Source organism: Rhinoderma darwinii, chromosome 3 (assembly GCF_050947455.1).
Source record: "Rhinoderma darwinii isolate aRhiDar2 chromosome 3, aRhiDar2.hap1, whole genome shotgun sequence".
Taxonomy (NCBI): domain Eukaryota; kingdom Metazoa; phylum Chordata; class Amphibia; order Anura; family Rhinodermatidae; genus Rhinoderma; species Rhinoderma darwinii.
This window is the reverse complement of record NC_134689.1, coordinates 45845976-45870195: the sequence shown is the minus strand read 5'-3', so window position 1 is coordinate 45870195 and position 24220 is coordinate 45845976. Positions and strand designations below refer to the sequence as shown.

At 43.7% G+C, this 24220-nt stretch overlaps 1 protein-coding gene across 1 annotated transcript in view; it reads left to right on the top strand.

Annotated features, from left to right (window-relative positions):
• The window catches only part of DDX46 (DEAD-box helicase 46), a 152665-nt gene that overhangs the window by 96920 nt on the left and 31525 nt on the right, over positions 1 to 24220 (top strand). The window contains exons 13-18 of the mRNA XM_075856327.1: positions 1108 to 1190; positions 2362 to 2526; positions 4635 to 4797; positions 9777 to 9970; positions 21020 to 21157; positions 21524 to 21673. Coding sequence (XP_075712442.1) covers positions 1108 to 1190; positions 2362 to 2526; positions 4635 to 4797; positions 9777 to 9970; positions 21020 to 21157; positions 21524 to 21673 — 893 coding nt within the window. The remainder of the gene's footprint in view (positions 1 to 1107; positions 1191 to 2361; positions 2527 to 4634; positions 4798 to 9776; positions 9971 to 21019; positions 21158 to 21523; positions 21674 to 24220) is intronic.

Here is a 24220-nt window from a genome sequence, read left to right as displayed (position 1 = left end):
TTACAAGTTGTATTGCTATAGCTATTAAATTGCGACTTTAATGGATTTGATATAGAATTATTTGCATGCTGAACTTGTTTGTTTTTATCACTTTGTGTCCTGCAAAATAAAAAAACCTTTACTAAACTGTTACATTGTTTAACTTCTGTGGGAAAAAATATATCCGTGCAAGATATATAGAACTGGATATCCAAGACTGCTCTGTGGTAAGGTAGGTTTTCTCAGCATTTTGTCAGAATGCAACGTTTTGAGCACCAAGCCACTGGAAGTATGGTAAGGTGTTTGAAGATTGTCCGTATCTGCTGCTTCAAAAGGAAAATGTAATTTTAGCATTTTGACTAGTCTGGTCTTTATATCTAAATGCCTCGGTACAAACTCTCATAATGTATTTTGATGCGTCAATATCTGTGTCCCCCTGTTTTAGAAAAGCCTTATTTTTACTTTGAAGCTTATGTGGCTCAATCACTCTCAAAGCATTTAAGTGGAAGGTCCTTAGACTGGATGTCATTAGCAGTAAACTTCTTTTCATGTTAAACAAAACAATTATAAAGTCTGGAAAGTGGCATTTAACTCTCTGTTCTCCCTTCATAACATTTCTGGGACACTGTTTTCCACTGCTTAGCAAATTAATTGTCAGTAATGTTGGTCATCTAAAACATTAGAAATATAAATGTGTTTTGGTTTCTCCCGGGTAAGCGGTGGGCAGTTTATCTGAAGATATAGTATGGGCTCTTTGCTTCCCACACATGCGCTGTAATCTCTAATATGTTCTTTCCTAGGTGACCGCTGTCATAAAATGCCTGACGTGGCTCCAGGCTCCACCTCAGTCTTAGTTTTAAGATGTGTGCTTGGAGAGGGCTGAATTTACAGGTCCTCCTAGCCATGCGATGGTACGCAAGAGTAGGCTTGACCCAACTAGATACCAGAGGGCCTATTATACAGTCATATGGGGTGTTACTAGTAAAGTGAAGTTTAATAGGTGTTTTGTATCCATTTTGAAAGCTTTATAAAGAAAAAAAAAGTAATAAAATAATTGACATTTACGCTTAACACTCCTCTCCTCCCCCTTTTTTTTTTTTTTTTCTCCTCTGATTTTCTGATGTACAGGTAGAGTAACAAACCTGCGTCGAGCCACATATGTTGTACTGGATGAGGCAGACAGAATGTTTGACATGGGTTTTGAGCCACAGGTAATTCATTATCTTTTATTAAGTGTTGCTGATAAAAAAGCACTGCAGTAAATTCTTTAAAGGGAATGTGTTGCCAGAAAAACATGTTTTGTTTTTTTTAATTAAACATTTAGTGTGTAGGTGATTAAACATTGTTCAAATTTTTTTTCTTTTTTTCACGAGTCAGGAAATATTATAAATTAGATTCTAATTTCTAATATTTCCCATTGCTGGTCACTAGATGGAGCTATTCCCAAAATTGCAGCATTGCAAAATTGGGTAAAAAGCCCTCGCTCTAGTGAGCTCTCAGCATCCCCCCCTCCTTTATCCTGGCTAGTGGGGGGGTTTGAACGGTCTAACCTCCTACACTGTGTCGCCATTTTTTGAGCTAACACACAGTGTAGTAGGTTTACATACAGTAGTAAACGTACACGAACATACATTGAAATCTCTTACCTGCTCCTGCCGCCGCGGCTCCCTCCGGCCCGTCCGCTCCATCTGCTGCCGCTGGTCCAAGTGCACAAGTCCGGAAGCCGCGACCGGAAGTAGTAATCTTCCTGTCCGGCCGCGACTTCCGGTCCACAGGAAAATGGCGCCGGACGGCGCCAATTTCAGATTGGACTGTGTGGGAGCGGCGCATGCGCAGTTCCCACACAGACGGCGTACACAGAAGTGGATGGGACGGGAGCCGTTCGCAGTCCCTATGGGACTGTGGCTGCCGTATTCCATGTCTGTATGTGTCGTTACAGAAATAAAACAAAAAATGGCAGCCCCCATAGGGAAGAAAAAGTGTAAAAATAAGAAAGTAAAACACAAACACACAAATATAAACGTTTTTAATAAAGCACTAACATCTTTAACATATGAAAAAAAAATTTGTGATGACACTGTTCCTTTAAAGATCTATGCTGAGATGTGATTATTTCATGTGACCTTATGCGTGTTCAAATCACGATCTATGTTAATGCTCACACATGTCTCAGCGTCGATGGATCAAAACTTCTGACGTCACTCCATTTTTTTTTTTTGGCATGGAAGAATTTAAAATATTTTAGTAATGTGTTTTATTTTTCTGCTAGGTCACCTTTTAATTTGGCGTCCTAGACCGCAAACCGTTAGTGACAAGACAAAGAGAAAAGTTTCTTACCAAGTTCTGATACATGTTTTAATGGCGTTTTTTACTTTTGGACAGGTCATGAGAATTATAGACAACGTCAGACCAGATAGACAGACTGTCATGTTCTCTGCCACATTCCCAAGAGCCATGGAAGCTTTAGCAAGAAGAATATTGAACAAGCCTATTGAGGTCCAAGTTGGAGGAAGAAGTGTTGTATGTTCTGATGTGGAACAACATGTGGTGAGTAATTTATGAAAACAATTTAATCTTAAATAGTTTGTTTAAAGGCTATGGACATCTTCTCCTACTTCTCCTACTCCTCCTACTCCTTCTTCTTCTCCTCCTTATCCTCCTCCTCCAGCGAGGACACATCGGTACCAGAGGCTACATTTGATTCTGCAGCAGCATCGGCGTTAGCAGGTAAGTCGATGTAGCTACTTACCTGCAAACGCTGATGCTGCTGCAGAATCAACTGTAGCCTCTGTCGCCTGGTGCCGATGTGTCCTCGCTCGTCCGACACGACGCAGGACCTGGGGCAGGAAGTGAGTGACGTCACAGCGTGATCTCTCGAGAACACGCTGTGTGTCTGCACTGCCAGAAGCTGGGCGTTGTGAAGAGAAGTGGATGATACTTCTATACACAACGCCCAGCTAGTAAAAGAAGTAAAAACGCCCAGATGTAACACACACAATACACGCCCAGTTGTACTTTAGAAAGCCTCATTTACATAAATATAAAAATGGTCATAACTTGGCCAAAAATACTCGTTTTTAAAAAAACAAACCGTTACTCTTATCTCCATTGCAGCGCCGATCTGCTGCAATAGGAGATAGGGGTTGCAAAATCTGGTGACAGAGCCTCTTTAAACAACTTTCTATATAGCCTATACTAAAAATGTACGACAATTTTGTTGTTGCAAAAGCTGTGCAGCTCCTGTAGATAGCTGGAAGTACTGCTGCTTTGAATGCAAATTTGTCAGTCCACCACTTCTGATGGTGTGATATCTGCACTCCCCCCTCCCTTCTCTCAATTTTAGAGATCGCTGCAGGAAAGGGGGAGGAGGCGGCACCAGGCAGATCAGATTGCAGAGGGGGGAAAGCATCCCAGTCTTACGGGTGGGCATATCACATGGGCTGCCAGTATCTCAGTGTAAATAGGGAGGACAGCAGAAGACTAATGACACAAGCTGTCAGCGTAGAGAGAAAGCTGTCCTGTTACATGAGATCTAGTGAAGGCAGCAGCATCCCAGACGCACAGACCTCACATCCAGCATGTATTACTAGAAGAAAAATCAAAGTGAGAGCAGGTTGCAAACGAAATATCTGGGGTCTGATGGATGAAGATTGCAGTCTGAAACTTCAGGTAACCACTAACCTATATTAAAAAAATGTTTTAACGTTTTCCACAGCCTTTTAAGTAACGTTGCATAAATGAATAGTACAAGTCAATATAAGAAACTTTGTTATGACTTCTTAAAGAAAAATGCCTCCACTTATTAGACCAAAGGAGCCTTCGAAGTGGAGAAAAAGGGCATTTTTCTCGATTTAGATATAGTAGCTTTCTTATATTCGCTGGTACTATTGATTATGGAAAATTAATTTTATAATTTGAGGTACACTTTAAGCCTCCATTCCACTCAAGACATGAAAATTCTGGTATAACCGCAGTTCCAAAATCTCTCTCCAGCCCATTAAATTCAGGATATTAACATTTTGATCACTGTATGTGTCCTTCCCAATGAGGGTGGTTTTAGTTGTCTGTGTGCCTGTTTGTGGAATGGGGGAGGCACAGGCCACAAAGCAGCATCTTTGAAGGTTTAGGGTATGTGCACACGATAACTGCAATTACGTCTGAAATTACGGAGCTGTTTCAGGAGAAAACCGCTCCTGCATTTCAGACGTAATTGCTCATACTCGCATTTTGCGAGGCGTCAATTACGGGCGTAAGCTGGAGCTGTTCATTGAAGTTAATGAAAAACGGCTCAAATTACGTCCCAAGAAGTGTCCTGCACTTCTTTGCCAAGGCTGTCATTTTACGTGCCGTGTTTTGACAGCGACGCGTAAAATTACAGGTCGTCTGCACAGTACGTCGGCAAACCCATTGAAAGCAATGGTCAGATGTTTGCCGACGTATTTGAGCCGTGTTTTCAGGCGTAATGCGAGCTTTAAATCGCCTCGTTTACGCCTGAAAATAGGTCATGTGAACCCAGCCTTAAGTCGATACTTAATTTACTTAGCAGAGCTGTGCTGGTTTTTTTTTTTTTTTTTTTTTTTTTTTTTTTTCATGAAAACCTTATCAATGGTTCCTACCTATTGTATCGCAAATTATTATTTTTTTTTTTCCACTAGATTGTGATTGAGGACGACAAGAAATTTCTTAAACTGCTTGAGCTTTTGGGGCATTACCAAGAAACGGGATCAGTCATTATATTTGTTGACAAACAGGAACATGCAGATGGTTTACTTAAGGACTTAATGAGAGCATCGTATCCTTGCCTGTCACTTCATGGAGGTAAAATTTGTTTTAAAAAAAAAAATAAAGTCCGTTCTGCTTTTGGCAGTATGTGTATATGATTTGATGTTTGTTAAAGAGCAGCTTCATACAATTGTGCTTTAAAGAGCATCTTTTATTAGAAAGACATCTTTTTTGGTGTCTATAAGATGCTCAGCTAAAGGCCGGCCCGTGATCATGACATAACTGACACTTTGGTCCGTGTAAAAGGGACTTTTTTTTTTTTTTTTGGGCAAACATATTAATGCTCGTTCCCGATTTCTGCCTTGTGTACAGCTACTGAACGAGCAAATGCTTGTTGATTGTTTATGCAGCAGAAAATATTATCTGTCGGCAGCACATCTCACTGTGTAAACGATTGCTTGCCCCCATGCATTACTAATTATAGCTCCTTGTTAAAGGCGCGAACAAGCGCCGATCAACAAGCTCTGTCGTTAATCGGCGCTCGTTACGGCCAAAATTGGCTGGTGTAAAAGGATCCTTATTGTTGTTGCCACTAAAATGCGCTGAGCTAGCTAGTCTTCGCTTAGTGTCAGTAGGAGGCATATATGGCTGCTGGTACAGCAGAGTAGAAAAAGGAAGAGCAGCACATATAAATGCAAAATATGCGTAATTGTGTGTGCACCAGCCTTACTCCAGTCCCACATATATATTTCCAAACTAATAGGCAGCACTACACAAAACTCAGTGGAAAAAAAGGTTTCTTCACCCATATGTCAGTGCAACGTTTCAGCCCACATGGACCTTTCTCAAGCATTAGGAAGGCCTATGTGAGCTGAAACCTTGCACTGATGTATGGGTGAAGAAACCTTTTTTTAACCGAATTGGAATCCTGTGTAGTGCTGCCAGTTCGTATGGAAATATGCTGGTACAGCAGGCTATCTTTTCCTTTTTTGTTTTTTCCAGCGGTGAGACGGGCGACACTACTGCTCCCCTACTTTCCTTATCTTTCCCCACACAATGTCGTCCTTCTTCTTCCACACCGAAGACTAGAAAAGTGTGCAAGCTCCTCTGTTGTTCCCAGCTGTCTAAGGGTATGTTCACACGGCATGTGTGAAGCCAAAAAATACAAGGCTGATTTCAAGAGAGAACAGCCTCTGAAACCAGGCGTTTCTTGAGCTGATATTCGGAGCGTATTTGATTTATGAAGAGTATTTTTAATGCATTGATGGAAATCCATTTGCAAAACGTTTCTAGAAGTGACATGTCACTACTTTTTTACAAGGCGTATTTCTATGGCGCATCTTTAAATTCAGAAGGTGTAAAAATACGCCTAACATGAACTACTCATATTTCCCATTAAAATCAATGGGAAGATGTTTTCAGGCATATTTCAAGTGTATTTCAGACCGTGAAACTCTATTATTACGCTTTGAAATACGCCTGCATACCTCTTCCCGTTGATCTCAATGAGAAATAAGAGTAGTTCCTGTAAGGCGTATTTTTACACCACCTGAATTTAAAGATGTGTTGTAAAAGTACGCTTCGTAAAAAAAGTATGCCTGAAAATTAGGCATGTGAACATACCCCCAACGCTACCATTTACCTGTATGAAGTCTCCCTAGATGCAGGTCGACTTGTGGCTCGTGCCTCCTTTTTATTGTCGACGTGTGCCGGACTGCATGGCTTAACTGCTCGTCCACAGACACTACTTATACAGCGCTTCTGGACTGCTCTCCCATTCCCGGTCTCCTGTCTCTTTGGGAACCACTTGGATGAATTAATCTTGGAATCGACAGGTGAGAAGAGCGCTCTCCTGAGTCAAACGTAACCGGGATATCGTTTATTTGCTCCTTTCGCAGATCCCTCGGTCCATAATAATCCGGTCCACTTTCCCACCAGGAATCAAAGAACAAACTTTCCTTCCTTCAAGCCCAGTGCCAATTTCGCCTTAAGTTGCAGCAGGTAGGACCAATTCTGCCTAGAGATGCCCCACCACATTGATCTCGGGTGGGGGGGACTAGTACTTTTCAGGGACGTCTGGCTGCCTGGGGGTGAGACCTTTTTTCTCTTCAGGCTACAAGATAGAATCTGTGCTCGTTCCACTTAACAGGATCTTCCTGTCTGCACCACTTCTGTCACCTGCCAGGGTAGCCAACTTGAGTCAAGGAGTCCTTGTGTGAGTTTTTCAGACCAAGAATTCCGTTCAAAAGGATGAATCTTTTTGTCCTGTCCTGGACTTCAACATGTTGAACACTTGTGTCAAAATCTGCCATTTTCGCAGGAAATTCCTCCGTTTTCTCATTGCCTCCTTGGAACAGGTGGACTTTCACTCTTCAGTGGAATCGGGTATGCATACCATCGTGGCTTTGTGGGTTTTCACAAAAATTCTATCGGTGGTGATGCTGTTCTGCGTTCCAGTGGGATTTTATTTGTCCCCTATGTGGATGATTTCAAGTCCCCATTCGTGGAGTACAGTCTGGCCAGTCTACAAATCACTTTGGATACCCTGGCTTAATTTGAATGGGTAGTCAACCAGTCCAAGTCCTGTCTGACTCCTTATTGGGGACTAGTGTTTCTGGGAACGGTATTTGCCAGTCTCCGCTTGGTTGCCCCTTCCTCCAGAGAAAATGTGGTCCCTCCAACAAGGCAGTCTGTGCTCTTCAGCGAGACACTCCCCCTTTTTTTTTTTTTTTTTTTTATAAAGATTCTGGGCTTCATGGTATCTTCCATAGAGGCTATCCTCTTTGCCCAGTTTCTCACACACCTGCTTCGGAGAGAGACCCCCTCCAGTGGAATCACTTCAGATTCTCTATTGCTGAAAATTACTGCCCCAGACCGTCCGAGTCTCTCTGCATTGGTGGCTTTCCTCCTCATTTCTCTTGCTACGCTCCACAAATGCTGCTCGACTTCGAGGTTGGGGGTGGGGGCTTCCTTCCAGAATCTCACGGCCCAAGGCCTCGGCACGCACCAGAAATTCAGCTTTCTTATCAATATTCTGGAATGGAGGGTGAGTTTCCCTGATCTCAGTCACTGGACTTCTCTTCTGGCCAGTGGCCCAGTCAGGGTACAGACCATGTCACAGCAGTCGCCTACATTGATCGCCAAAGAGGTACGCGGGTCACGAACAGGCTTCATCACGAGGTGTCCGGCCAAATTTTCTTCCAGGTGAGACCCGGTCTTGGTATCTCGAGGCTTATGCAGTAGATATGTTGATGGCCCGATGGGATCAATTCTGCCTGATTTACCTGTATTCCCCCCCCCCCCCTCTTCCCAAGCTCAAGAATGACTGTCATTGTTGGTACGCCAACATGGTGGCCCTGCTTGCCAACCTTCTCTGGCGCTTACCTCTGGCACAATCTGCTCTCTTAGGGGCCTCCTTTTTTCCACCTGAATTTACAGTTGCTACATTTAACGGTGTGGCTCTTGAAGCTGCAGTGCTGAAAGCATGAGGCCTATCGCAGCATGTGATCCATACCATGTTGAAGGCTTGGAAACCTTTTTCCGCCCACATTTATAACTTTATTCGGAAGACCTATTTGCAATGGTGTGAGAATCTGCATTTCCTTTACTGGTTTTCTCCTTGACCAGGCTTCCGGTGTTCCTCCAGGAAGGGTTGAATCATGTAGGTTTTTTTTTTTTTACAAGAAAAAGGCGGTGTTCTGTACCGTGCCCTCCATTTTGCCAAAGGTGGTCTCCATAGCGAAGATATTGTTAAGCCGTCCTTCTGCCCATCTCCGGAGCATCCTAAGGAACGCTCACAATTTGGATGTTGTACGCGCCTTGTGGGTCTACTTCATGCGCATCTTGTTCAAGGTTCTGGAGGATCTGAGGAAGTGTTTGGCAGCCTCTAAGGCTACAAATTCTCGATGGCGGTGGTTGGTTATTTGTAAGGTTTACCCGGTCAAGGAACCCCTATTCCGGATTACGGCCAATTCCGTTAGGGTGGTTGTTGCTTTCTAGGTTGTGCACCATCTGGATTCTGCACTCCAGCTGTGCAAGGCGGCTACCTGGGAGTCTGGACACGTTTTACCAAATTCTACAGGGTACACATGTGTCTGCGGATGCTTCTTAGTTGCAAGGTGGCATCTGTGGGGTAGGTACCTGAGGAAGGGACCTGTCCGGTCCTGAAATGCGTAGTATCAATTACAAATAAAGCCTACTATAATATACTCGGTTTTGAATATCTACCTGTCAGGCGCCGTGTCCCGAATACTGCATTTTTTTTTTTTTCCCCTTCACATCCTGTGTTCGGTTTCCCCCGGGAACAGAACTTTTTCTCGTGGGATAGCAGCGGGTGGCAGCCTACTTCCACAACCATCTTCATGTTCTCCTTTCCATGCTCAGCAATAGTGTTGTGCCTATCCTAGCACAACACTGCCAGGTGAGTGTCTCCGCTCGCCTTTTGCTCACATTGTCCCCCGTTCCTTACAAAGTTACCTTAGTGGAGCACCGTGTCGTCCTCTCCGTTTTTCTTTATTCAGGACAGGCTGACACTTTTTTTTATTTTATTATTTTTTTATTCTTAGTATCCTGCCTTCTAGTGGCAACAGCTTATACTCGTGGCATCGGCAGACGCACACACACACGCACACACACACCTGGTCCCCTGCTCCATTCAAATGCCTCCTTTCCACTTGGGGCATTTCCAGGGTCGCCCATTCTGGCAAACAATGTGGGTCCCAGCAGTCAGACCACCACCAGTCTGGAATTTTTCACCTACCCAGTTTATAGGTGAAAAATTCCGGTGTATGGAATACCCCTTTAATTTGGAAAAAGTAAGTTTAGCTTTTTTTTTTTTTTTTTTTTTTTTTACCCTATATGAAACTCAAACAAAAAAATGATACTTGTTTTGCTTTGGTACCACATTAAAGCTGCATCTGTGCTGCAATAAAGGTATTAAACAAAATATAGTCCCCTTTTGGAATGTTGCATTCCAAAATGTGAAATTGTGTGGACATTCAGGCATCTGAAGGGCTTTGTCCTAAAGGGTTAAATTAAATGTTTGTAGTCAAGATTTTTCATATTCATTTCTTTAGGCATTGATCAATATGACCGGGACAGCATCATCAGTGACTTTAAAAATGGTGTGTGCAGGTTGCTGGTAGCCACGTCTGTGGCAGCTCGTGGACTGGATGTCAAGCATCTGATCCTTGTGATTAATTATTCTTGTCCAAATCATTATGAAGATTATGTACACAGAGCAGGACGTACAGGCAGAGCTGGAAATAAGGTCAGTAAGTAAATTGCAACTAATATCGCAGACTGATGGGCCATCAAAGTTGATGATTACAAGCTATTAATAAATGCTTTCAATACACTGTTTTATACATGACAAAAGCTGTTTATGATCACTATGTATTATGACTAGGAATTTTCATCAGTAGCACAACTTAACTGGTTCCCGATCGCTGGCTGTATTTTTACGGCCAGCGGTCAGGGTCCTTAAAACCCGAGCCATAGACTCTACGGCTCTGGTCTTAACTTGCTGCCCGCGCGATCGGGCAGCTGAATGTCGGGTCTCCGGCTGTCAGTGACTGCCGGAGCCCCTGAGGAGAGGATAGAAGCAGCTTTCGCTGCTTGTCTTCTCCGATGTCTTTTTACACAGCGCTCAATGAACGCTGTGTATAGGAATAGAGGCAGCGGTGCTGTCTCTATTCCTCCCGGTGATCATGTGACTGGTCACATGATCGTCGGGTGCCGTTACTGACAGACTGCTGCTAGGTCTTACTAGACCCAGCACAGCCCAGTTAGTGACAATCGGCACTATGGAAGGGCTGATTTCCCCTGTATCTGGGGCTGCTGTGCAGCCCCAGTTACAGTGGAAAAACATGGTGTAAAAGAGAGAAAAAAAAATATAAAGTTCCCCAAAGGTCTTTTTTGACCTTTGAGGGATAGAGCGCAGTAATAAAAAAATAGTAAAGTCAAGTGCAAAAGAAAATTAAATAATAAAATACCCACCCCAAAAAAAAACATCATTGTTGTACCGCTAGCGCTGACCCAATTACCCTATTATAGACATGTAATATATTAATTTACGGTAAACAATGACTATCACAAATAAAAGGTCTATTTTAGGGTAAAGCTATGTTATTACCAAAAAAAAATAGCTGAAACGTAAAAAAGCTTATTTTTTTACTATTCTTTTCAAACTTTATGAATACAAATTCTAAAATAGTAAAAAAGGTTTGTATAAAAACGATAAAAAAAGAAACCTGCATGGTCTACGGAAAAAACGTCGCAAAAATCACGTCGTTAGCCCAACAAATAAAGTTATAGCCATTTAACTAACACGTTCTAAAAATGGCTAAACGGTGTCTGGTCCTGAAGGCGCAAAATAGCCCGGTCCTGAACTGGTTAAAGAGGCTCTGTCACCAGATTATAAGTGCCCTATCTCCTACATAATCTGATCGGCGCTGTAATGTAGATGACAGCAGTGGTTTTTATTTTGAAAAACGATCATTTTTTAGCAAGTTATGAGCAATTTTAGATTTATGCTAATTAGTTTCTTAACCCCTTAGCGCACCTTGACTTAACTGTACGTTGAGGTGAGCAGTAAGTGCACGCACCTTGACGTGCAGTTATGTCTGCTTTAACAGTTAACTGCCGTGCGGCGCTACACCGCAGCGGCAGTTAACTGTGCAGGATGTCTGCCCTGCATTCCCCGTTGCCGATCAGCGGCCCATCGCCGCTGATTTCGGCAGTTAACCCCTTAATTGCGGCGTTCGATTTTGAATGCCACAATTAAGGTGTTTAGCGCCGATCGGCAGTCCCCACGTGAAATCACGGGGGCTGGCGATGGTACCCATGCCAACCGGACGCCGGACAATGGCTTCCGGGCTGACATGTACAGAAGCCTATGAGGACCAGCCGGAGGGTGGTCGTCGTAGGCTTCCTGTCAGTGTGACACTGACGTCACACTGACAGTTGGAATGCATTACACTACGTGTGTAGTGTAATGTACTCTAGCAGCGATCAGAGCTGCAAGTCTAAGTGTACCCTAGCGGGACAAGTGAAAAAAGTAAAAAAAATAAAAAAAAAGTGTAAAAATCAAACTTATAAGTGATATAAACAAGAACTGTTTTTTTTTTTTTCCTATAATAAGTCTTTTATTATAGTAAAAAAATGAACATTTAAAAAAAAGTACACATATTTGCTATCACCGTGTTCGTAACGACCCCAACTATAAAACTATAATATTATTTTTCCTGCACGGTGAACACCGCAAAAAAAATAAACGTAAAACAATGCCAGCATCACTATTTTTTGGTCACCACCCCTCCCAAAATATGCAATAAAAAGTGATCAAAAAGTCGCATGTACGCCAAAGTAGTACCGATAGAAACTACAACCCGTCCCGCAAAAAACAAGCCCTTACACAGCTTTTTTGACTGAAAAATAAAAAAGTTATGGCTCTCAGAATATAGTGACACAAAAAATAATTTATTTTATAAATAACTTATTTTATTGCGCAAACGCTGCAAAACATAAAAAAACTATATACATATGGTTTCGCCGTAATCGTACCGACCCGCAGAATAAAGTATAATGGTCCTTTATAGCCCAGGGTAAACTCCATCAAAAATAAATAAAAATCATTGTCAGAATTTATGGTTTTTGGTCACCTGGCTTGCCGAAAAATGGCATAAAAAGTGATCAACAAAATTGCATGTACCCCAAAATGGTACCAATGAAAATTACAGATTGTCTCGTAACAAATAAGCGCTAACACGGCTCGGGTGAGCCCTACAGCGTTCCAAAGCAGCCGTTTACGTCCACCGATATGGCATCGCCATACCCGGGAGAACCCGGTTAATATTTTATGTGGTGTTTGTGGCACAAACTGGGCACTAGTGCACTAAAATGGCACTTCAGTGGAAAATTGTAATTTTCACTCTGCACCATCCGCTGCCCATTAAACCCTTTGCGCACCATGACTTAATAGCATGTCGTGGTGTGGGATATATGGAGCGTCTCACGCGCTGAGCCCGCGCCATACGCTGCGGGTGTCAGCTGTGAATTACAGCTGATACCCGGGACTAACGGACAGAAACAGTGATCACGCTGTTACAGGAGCCTGTAAAAATCACAATATACTGCAATACATTAGTATTGCAGTGTATTCTACCAGTGATCTAACGATTCCTGGTTCAAGTCTCCTATGGGGACTAATAAAATATGTAAAAACAAAAGTAAATAGTTATTATTAGTGGAAAAAATTTAATAAATATTTAAAGTCCAAAAAGAAACCCTTTTCACATTTTTTTCTCATAAGTAATTAAAAAAAATACACAAAATTGGTATCGCTGCCTCCGTAAAAGTCCAAGCTATTACAATATACCATTATTTAACTCACACGGTGAAGGCCGCGAAAAAGAAAGAATTCTAAACGGCAAAATCTCAGTTTTTTTTGGTCAGTTTGGCTCTACCAAAAAGTGTAAAAAAGTGCTCAAAGTCTTATGTACCAATAAAAACTACAGCTCGTCCCGCAAAAAATAAGCCCTCACACCACTCTATTGACGGAAAAATAAAAAAGTTGTGGCTCTCGGAAAGCGGGAAAGAAAAACGAAAAAGAAAAAAGCAAAACATGGATCAGTTCGAAAAGGGTTAATTACTTTCTAATGAAAAAACATTTATGACCACATGTGGGGCATAGCCGTACTCGGGAGAAATTGCTTTACAAATGTTGGGCAGCATTTTCTCCTTTATCCTTTGTGAAATTGAAAAAAATCAACATTTTAGTGGAAATGTTGATATTAATTTTCACAGCTTAATTCTAATAAATTCTGCAAAAGACGTGTGGGGCCTAAATGCTCACTATACCCCTAGATAGATTCCTTAAGTGGTGTAGTTTCCTAAATGGGGTTACTTTTGGGGGGCTTCCACTGATTCGGTCCCTCGGGGGCTTTGCAAATTCGACATGACACCCAAAAACTATTCCAGTTAAATTTGTGCTCCAAAAGCCAAATAGCGCTCCTTCCCTTCTAAGCCCCAGTGTGGGTCCAAACAGCAGTTTATTACCACATGTGGGGTATTTACGTAATCAGGAGAACTTGTTTTACAAATGTTGGGGTGCTTTTTCTCCTTTTATTCCTTGTAAAAATTAAAAATGTCTAAGTTCTAACAGAAAAAAAGTAGATTTTTACCTTTACAGACTAATGCCAATGAATTCAGCAAAACAACTGTGGGGTAAAAATGCTAACTTTACCCCCTAGAAAAATTCCTTGAGGGGTGTAGTTTCCAAAATGTGGTCACTATTGGGGGGTTTCCACGGTTTTCATCCCTCCAGTGCATTGCAAACGCGACACGGCACTGAAAACTATTCCAGCAAAATCCAAAATCCAAATGGTGCTCCTTCTCTTCTGAGGCCTGCTGTGGGTCCAAACAGCAGTTTATTACCACATATGGGGTATTGCTATAATTGAAAGAAATTGCTTTACATATGTTGGGGTGTTTTTTCTACTTTATTCCTTGTAAAAATTTAAAATGTCTACGTTTTTTCACAAAAAAAGTAGACTTTCATCTTCATATACTAATTCAAATAAATTTAGCAAAAAAACTGTGGGTTCAAAATGCTAACTATAGCCATAGATAAATTCCTTGAGGGGTATAGTTTCCAAAATGGGGACACTTTTAGGGGGTCTTAACTGTTTTGGTACCACAAGACCCAGTGGCGTAACTACCGCTATAGCAGCCGTAGCGGCTGCTACGGGGCATGAGGGGGCCCGTGTCGCCCGCTGGCACGGGCCCCCACCATGGCCGGAGGCTCCGCCAGCAGCTGCTATGGCTGCTACAGCGCAACGCCACTGAACACGACTACGGCAGAGCAGGGAGGTATCTCCCCGCTCTGCCATTAAACAAGACATGTATCCCCTCTCCACAGGATAGGGGATACATGTTTGATCGCTGGCAGCGATAAGGAGAACAGGAGACCGAAAGTCCCATGAAGTTCTCCATCACAAACCTCGGACTTCCGGGGTCTGTGTCGGCAGCTCCGTAGAAATGAATGGAGCGCTTGTGCGCATGCGTGACCAGCGCTCCTTTCATTTTTATTGAGCAGTGCAGACGCCGGAAGTCAGAGGTTAGTCATGGAGAACTTCAGGGGACTTTCAGTCCCCCGTTCTCCCTATCAATGCCAGCGATCGCACATGTATCCCCTCTCCTGTGGAGAGGGGATACTTGTCTTTTCACACTGTAGGTCGCATTATTTTGGGGGGGTTCCCTACAGGGGGGGGGGGCTGTGTAGCGTTCCCTACAGGGGGGGGGGGCTGTGTAGCGTTCCCTACAGGGGGGGCTGTGTAGCGTTCCCTAAAGGGGGGGGGCTGTGTAGCGTTCCCTAAAGGGGGGGGCTGTGTAGCGTTCCCTAAAGGGGGGGGGCTGTAGAGCGTTCCCTACAAGGGGGGGCTGTAGAGCGTTCCCTACAGGGGGGGGCTGTGTAGCGTTCCCTACAGGGGGGGGCTGTAGAGCGTTCCCTACGGGGGGGGGGCTGTAGAGCGTTCCCTACGGGGGGGGGGGCTGTAGAGCGTTCCCTACGGGGGGGGGCTGTATGGCGTTCCCTACGGGGGGGGGGCTGTATGGCGTTCCCTACGGGGGGGGGGGGCTGTATGGCATTCCCTACGGGGGGGCGCTGTATGGCGTTCCCTACGGGGGGGGCTGTATGGCGTTCCCTACGGGGGGGGGGCTGTATGGCGTTCCCTACGGGGGGGGCTGTATGGCGTTCCCTACGGGGGGGGGCTGTATGGCGTTCCCTACAGACCCCCCCTGTAGACGGCGCCATACAGCCCCCCCTGTAGACGGCGCCATACAGCCCCCCCTGTAGACGGCGCCATACAGCCCCCCCTGTAGACGGCGCCATACAGCCCCCCCTGTAGACGGCGCCATACAGCCCCCCCTGTAGACGGCGCCATACAGCCCCCCCTGTAGACGGCGCCATACAGCCCCCCCTGTAGACGGCGCCATACAGCCCCCCCTGTAGACGGCGCCATACAGCCCCCCCTGTAGACGGCGCCATACAGCCCCCCCTGTAGACGGCGCCATACAGCCCCCCCTGTAGACGGCGCCATACAGCCCCCCCCTGTAGACGGCGCCATACAGCCCCCCCCTGTAGACGGCGCCATACAGCCCCCCCCTGTAGACGGCGCCATACAGCCCCCCCCTGTAGACGGCGCCATACAGCCCCCCCCTGTAGACGGCGCCATACAGCCCCCTCGTGTAGACGGCGCCATACAGCCCCCTCTGTGTAGACGGCGCCATACAGCCCCCTCTGTGTAGACGGCGCCATACAGCCCCCTCTGTGTAGACGGCGCCATACAGCCCCCTCTGTGTAGACGGCGCCATACAGCCCCCTCTGTGTAGACGGCGCCATACAGCCCCCTCTGTGTAGACGGCGCCATACAGCCCCCTCTGTGTAGACGGCGCCATACAGCCCCCTCTGTGTAGACGGCGCCATACAGCCCCCTCTGTGTAGACGGCGCCATACAGCCCCCTCTGTGTAGACGGCGCCATACAGCCCCCTCTGTGTAGACGGCGCCATACAGCCCCCTCTGTGTAGACGGCGCCATACAGCCCCCTCTGTGTAGACGGCGCCATACAGCCCCCTCTGTGTAGACGGCGCCATACAGCCCCCTCTGTGTAGACGGCGCCATACAGCCCCCTCTGTGTAGACGGCGCCATACAGCCCCCTCTGTAGATATTTACAGAGGGGCTGTATGGCGCTATCTACGGGGGGGCTGTAAAAAAGGCACTATCTACAAAGGGGGGGGGGGTTGTGTGACACCCAGGGGAGGGGGGGCCCCAGTCAAAAGTTTGCTATGGGGCCCATTCTTTCGTAGTTACGCCCCTGACAAGACCTATTCAAACCTGACATGGTGCCTAAAATATATTCTAAAAAAAGGAGGCCCCAAAATCCTCTAGGTGCTCCTTTGCTTCGGAGGCCGGTGCTTCAGTCCATTACCACACTAGGACCACATGTGGGATATTTCTAAAAACTGCAGAATCTAGGCAATAAATATGGAGTTGCATTTCTTGGGTAAAACCTTCTGTGTTACAGAAAAAATGTATTACAAATGAATTTTCGAAGAAAAAAAAATGAAATTTGTACATTTCACCTCTACTTTGCTTTAATTCCTGTGAAACGCCTAAAGGGTTAAAATACTTTCTGAATGCTGTTTTGAGTACTTTGATGGGTGCAGTTTTCAAAATGAGGTGACTTCTGGGGACTTTCTAATATATAAGGCCCTCAAAGCCGCTTCACAACTGAACTGGCCCCTGTAAAAATAGCCTTTTGAAATTTTCTTGAAAATGCGAGAAATTGCAGCTAAAGTTCTAAGCCTTGTAATGTCCTAGAAAAATAAAAGCACGTTCAAAAAATTATGCAAACATAAAGTAGACATATAGGAAATGTTAACTAGTAAATATTTTGTGTGGTATTACTATCTGTTTTACAAGCAGATACATTACAATTTAGAAAAATGCAGATTTTTGCAAATTTTCTCCTAATTTTGGTGTTTTTGACAAATATTGAATTTAACGACGAAAGTTTTTTCAGTATCATGAAGTACAACATGTCACGAGAAAACTATCTCAGAATCGCTTGGATAGGCAAAAGCATTCCGGAGTTATTAACACACAAAGTGACACATGTCAGATTTGCAAAAATCGGCTGTGTCCACAAGGCCAAAACAGGCTTAGACACTAAGGGGTTAAAGACCAACTGCGTGTTTTTACTTTTGACCAAGTGGGTGTTGTAAAGAAGTGTATGAGGCTGCCCAATCAGTGACCAATCGGCATCAAAAACTTATCATTGTTCAAGCTGCTTTAACTGCAGAATCACACTGTGCTGTGGATCATGCTAGGCTGGAATAATGAGAAGTGTATGAGGCTGGTTAGTCACTGATTGGTCAGCCTCATACCTTTACAACACCCACTTGGTCAAAATCAAAAACACGCCCAGTTGGTCTTTAAGAAACTAATTAGCATAAATCTAAAATTGCTCATAATTTGCTCAAATGATTGTTTTTCAAAATAAAAACCACTGCTGTTATCTACATTACAGCGCCGATCAGATTATGTAGGAGATAGGCCACTTATAATCTGGTGACAGTCTCTTTAAAGGCTATGTACACTTTGTGAAATAGGATGGATTCTGAATACACATGACGTCCTGGCTGGAGGTATTGTATATTCATTATCAGGACACTGCAGTAATGTTAGTGTGTGTGTATGAGGCTGCAGATAGCGATATAGATGTAGTGTAAATGAATGGGGAGAAGTGTATGACGCTGATTGGTCAGCGTCATACACTTCTCTCCACAACGCCCACTTGGTCATATAGTAAAACACACCCAGTTGTCCATTGAGAAACTCATTCGCATAAAGCTAAAATAGTTTCATAACTCCGTCAAAAATGATCGTTTCTTGAAATAAAAAACACTGCTGTAATCTACATTACAGCGCCGATCACATCATGTACAATATAGGGCACTTATAATGTATGTGGTGACAGAGCCTCTTTAAAGGGAATGTGTTGCCAGCAAAACATGATTTATTTTTTTTTTTATTTAAACATTTAGTGTGTAGGTGATTAAACATTGTTCAAATTTTTTTTCTTTTTTTCACGAGTCAGGAAATATTATAAATTAGATTCTAATTTATAATATTTCCCATTGCTGGTCACTAGATGGAGCTATTCCCAAAATTGCAGCATTGCATGTGGTAAAGCAACCACATTGCTTTTTGCTGCAAAATTGGGAAAAAATCACTCGCTCTAGTGAGCTCTGAAAATCCCCCCCTCCTTTATCCTGGCTAGTGCCGGGATAAACGAGGGGTTTGAACGGTCTAACCTCCTACACTGTGTGTCGCCATTTTTTGAGCTAACACACAGTGTAGTAGGTTTACATACAGTAGTAAACACACACGAACATACATAGAAATCTCTTACCTGCCCCTGCCGCCGCGGCTCCCTCCGGCCCGTCCGCTCCGTCTGCTGCCGCTGGTCCAAGTGCACAAGTCCGGAAGCCGCGACCGGAAGTAGTAATCTTACTGTCCGGCCGCGACTTCCGGTCCACAGGAAAATGGCGCCGGACGGCGCCAATTTCAAATTGGACTGTGTGGGAGCGGCGCATGCGCAGTTCACACACAGACGGCGTACACAGAAGTGGATGGGACAGGACCCGTTCGCAGTCCCTATGGGACTGTGGCTGCCGTATTCCATGTCTGTATGTGTCGTTAATCGACACATACAGAAATGGAAAAAAAAATGGCAGCCCCCATAGGGAAGAAGAAGTGAAAAAATAAGAAAAAGTAAAACACAAACACACAAATAAATATAAACGTTTTTAATAAAGCACTAACATCTTTAACATATTAAAAAAAAAAATTGTGATGACACTGTTCCTTTAAGCTTTGTACCTTGAATTTTTAATAATGCATAGTATGTTTCAAAGTTGCTGAACTTTTTATATGCTTAAATCTATATCTAAGTGTTTTAAATGTTAAATCTATATCTAAGGCTCTGTTGTCACTGAGTTTGAGTCCTATGTTTGATGTATACGCTAGGATAAGCACCTGGCCTGTATGTTAACCATATTCATAGGGCACCATTCACCTGACAGAGGCCAGAAGAGTGTCTATTTGGCCTCCATCAGGCCGGTATGGTATACTTGTAATTTTTTATTTTTTGCTGTATAGAAAGGCGTAGCAAACTACGCTTTTCTATGCCAAGACCTACCACAAAAAGTATAAAGCGTGGTATACAGTTTTTAACATGGGAGCCTATACAGTGGCATGCATCAGAGTTATAAATCGCGCAGTACTCCTGAAGTATGTCTGGTGGAAGGCTCCGACTTGATGTGGACAGAGCTTTAAGCTGCAAAACGGTTTCAAGATGAAACTACACTGGTCAAATGACATATCAAAAGGGTCAAGAAAGACTTTGACTCTGTATTGAATTTTCCTTAAAAACTGATCCTTTCCTTGATCAGACAATGTACCGCCGGACGACTCATTTGTACCGAACATGCATTTCATTCACTTGGCTACTTATATTGCCGTTTTTTCTTTTCTAGTGTTTTTAACCCCTTCCCGACATTTGACGTATCCATATGTCATAGCCAGGTAGGGGAAGTATGAAACGGGCTCGCGGAGTGAACCCGCTCCATACGATGCAGGTGTCGGCTGTATGTTACAGCCGACCCTTCACAGTAACGAGCGTGATCGCAGCTCATCGCGCCCCCCGCAATGCAATCGCGGGGTGGTGATGGTTGCTATGGCTGCCTGGGGGCCTAATGAAGTCCCCCAGGCACGCCATCTTTGTTCTCCTACTAAGACCTGCCTCTGGCCCCTTGGGGGACTAATAAAAAAAAAAGTGAAAAAAAATACATTTAAAAGTTCAAGGAAAACCCCTTTACCCATTTTCCCCCCTGGAGCATAGTAAAAAAAAAAAAATAAACATAATTGGTATCACCGCATCCGTAAAAGTCTTATCTATTACAATATGTTATTATTTAACCCGCATGGTGTACGCCGTAAAAAAAAATTGTAAGCGCCAGAATCGCTATTTTTTTGGACCCCTCATCTCCCACACAAAATGGAATAAAAAGTGATCAAAACGTTGCATGAACCCCAAAATGGCATCATTAAAAACTACAGCTTATCCTGCAAAAAATAAGCCCTCCTACCACTTAATCGACGGAAAAATAAGTTATGGCTCTCAGAATTTGGCGACACAAAATCAATTAAATTTTTTATACTTGGTTTTTTACTTGTAAAAGTAGTAAAATATAAAAAAAACTATATATGCTTTGTATCGCCGTAATCGTTTTGACCCGCAAAATAAAGTTAACATGTTTTAATTGCACAGTGAATTCCGTAAAAACGAAGCGCAAAAAACAATGGAGGAATCTTTTTCATTTTGTACCCCACAAATCCCCCCCGTTTCTTAGTACATTATATGGCACTACACAAAACTACAACTCATCCTGCAAAAATCAAGCCCTCCATAGGACAATATCACTGAAAAATAACAAAGTTATGGCTTTTGGAAGGTGGGAAGGAAAAAACAAATTAAAATCTGAAAGTTGTTTACGACGGGAAGGGGTTAATCGGTTTGTAGGGTTGGCTTCCCCTTTATAATACTTACTCTGTTTTAGAAAGTATGTAAAAAAATATTTGCATTTTATAGTTTGTATTTTGAGTCACTCAATTTTCCTGTAATAATAATTTGTTAAACATTTTCTGCTGTACTGTAGAGCAGTAAATGAGAAGGTGCGTTTTCTTTTTCTAGGGCTACGCTTTCACATTCATCACAGAAGACCAAGCTCGCCATGCTGGGGATATAATCAAGGCATTGGAGCTGTCAGGAAATGCAGTTCCTCCAGAGTTGGAGAAGTTGTGGTCGGAGTTCAAGGAGCAACAGAAAGCTGTAAGTAGTAATCTGTATAATGCGCTCCATGATGACTTCAGCAATGAATGCAATATAGTAATGTGCTTCAAGAATAAATCCCAATTCCATGTTCTCTGTGCATATTAAATAGTAATAAGGTCTGAATTACCTCATCATGTAAACCTTTCCTTTGCTCATTTAATGATGTATTTTGAGACTGTTTGGCCAATAATGGTTTTTATATGGTTCAAAATTACTCTGTTGAGGACCATGTCCAAGTGGCACTCCATGTCTATATATAATATTCGCTTTCTACAATATTTGTGTTTGGAGTTTAGTGCAATAGTAGCTCCCTTCTTCATGCCCCTGAAATCTACTTTGTTTTTCAATTATGTCTCTTATCAGGAAGGCAAAGTGATTAAGAAAACAAGTGGATTTTCCGGTAAAGGATTTAAGTTTGATGAAACCGAGCAAGCTTTGGCAAATGAAAGGAAAAAGCTCCAGAAGGCAGCACTTGGCCTCCAAGATTCAGATGATGAGGACGCTGCTCTTGATGTAAGTGTATATTTGTGGTCATTTCTATAGAAAGCCATACCTAATGCACATTGAATTTGTAGTAGGTTAAGAATAAGGGTATGTTCACACGCCCTATTTACGGACGTAATTCAGGCGTTTTACGCCTGGAATTACGCCCGAAAATACGGCTCCAAAGCGTCGGCAAACATCTGAACATTGAATTCAGTGTTCTGTGCAGGTGGGCTTCTTTTTTTTACGCGCCGCTGTCAAAAGACGGCGCGTAAAAAGACTGCTTCCTCAAGAAGTGCATGTCGCTTCTCAGGACGTAATTGGAGCCGTTTTTCATTGACTCCATAGAAAAAACGCTCCAATTACGTCCGTAATGGACGCCGCGAAAAAAAGAGTACGAGCAATTACGTCTGAAATTCAGGAGTTTTCGCTTGAAAACAGCTCTGTTATTTCAGACTTAAATGGCGTTGCCGTGTGAACATACCCTAAGGGTGACTTGAGATTAAGTTTTTTTTCTGAAATGTATAAAACCACCTTGTGTAAATATTCGTGCTTTTATAGATATTTGATATGTTGCAAGAATGAAGTATTTACACTTCAATCTAGATTAGGCTCTGTTCACATCTCGTTTTTTTTTTTTTTTCTTTTCTTACACTACGTTTGGTGTATACTCTAGGGGGGGACGGGACGGGACTATCGATGTTTTATGCCGAATATACAGCTCAAACGTGCGCAACTGTAAGCCTTACTATTGCATACATCGCCCATTGACTCCCATTGTAGCACATAGAAAAATTACACACACAGTATTTTTTCCCCACAAAGTTGTCTCCATGACTGCACACCTGAGAATGGGGTAAAACTAGGTTTAAAAGCCCACCCTTCCGCCCAGCACCAGTGTTCTTTCCTGTCCGAAGGCAGACTATATAGGTACTTGAAGCTCTTTACAGAGCTCATGAAGTTTTCTTTATGTACCTGTGGTGGATATGGTCGGTGCTCTTCTCCCTCCTGTTTGTAGGCTGCAGCCAGGTAACTGCAGGACAGCTCTCCCCAGCAGAGATTCCTCCAGTGGCAGCTCAAGGAAGACTCAGTGCAAGGAGGCATATTGGGACTGAATCAACTATATGGCTTGCGCATTTCAAACCTGGAGCTGTGATGTTAGACGCTGGGAGCCATGGTGGCTTTACACGGGCACGTTGAACATCTTATTATGATACCAAGACACTGGTGGTACATTTTAAAAAGATCGTGCGGAGGTCTAGGGTAATTCTGTTCTGAACTCTCCAGCCAAGCCAGGCTCTGAATCTGTTGAGCCCTCCTCTATTCCTGGTCCGAGAGACACTGATCTATCGAATATGGCTAAATCAAAAATGTTAAATATTTGATTTGAGCCAAATGTTTACTTTCTGCATATGTTAAGAGTTTTTCAATCCCTGAAAATTGATGGCCTACCCTCAGGATAGGCCATCAATAGCTGATCGCTCGGGGTCCGACACCTGGGATCAATGCCGATTAGCTGTTTTGAAGGGGGTGCAGCGCTCGTACGAGCGCTGCTTCCCCTTCATTTCTACTTGCTCACTGTGATTCCCCTACATTTCTACTTGCTCACTGTGAATCTTCGACACAGATATAGCGGCGATTCGCAGTATTGCAGCCTTCTCCCAGGCTACAATACTGTGAATAGGATAGGCCATCAATTTTTAGGGACAAATGTACTGCTAAAATAGTTAATAGATTCCAGAAAACCCCTTCAACCTTTAACTATTTATATGTGCAGTGAAATAGAAATTAATGTAATTTGCAATATACTTATGTTTTGATTTAATCTTCTAACACCCGATTCCATCGCGGTCACGTGATGTGTCTACTTGAGTAAAGTCCTTCCGGCGCTAGCCCGTCCATGATCTAAGTTCCGTTTTCCGGCTGGCTCAATGTACGGGTACTTCAATCCTGACGTCACTGTACACTGAGGGAAGGGGTGGACCGGATACTCCCTTCTTACAGTTTCCGGTCTGCTGCGAGGGTAGAGAAAATGATGTGCAGGGGCTGTGATAGCGCAGGAGTGGGCATGCGTGGTAAACACTGCTAGTGCCTGAGCATGTGTGGTTTCCACACTAGCAGTGTTTACCACGCGTGCCCACTCCTTCACAGCACCTGTGGGTCATTTTCTCCCCCCTAGCAGCGGACTGAAAACTGTCAGGAGCCAGTTGCTAGATGTGGTTAGGAGATTCCAGAGACCCGGAGCACTAGCGCTCTGCCCAGGACTCCGGCTCTAGGGAAGCGCCTGACAACACTGTCCATATATGGGTAGTGATGTCAGGGGCTACCACAGAGTCCCGGAGAAAAGCATATACTAGCGCTCTGCTCTGGGACTCTGGTTCTGGGGTCAAATTAAGTTTTTTGGTTTTTTTTACAATTATGTAAGAGTGGTGGTTGGTACAGCACTGATATGTTGCACATTTATCGTTGGCTCTCAAAGGATCTAATGAGAGCAGTAAAATGGCAACGGAGATTAGAAAATGTTTATAGCTGGGTGTAGTAGGCATGATGAGTTCCTGCTGCTGGCGCATTACCGGG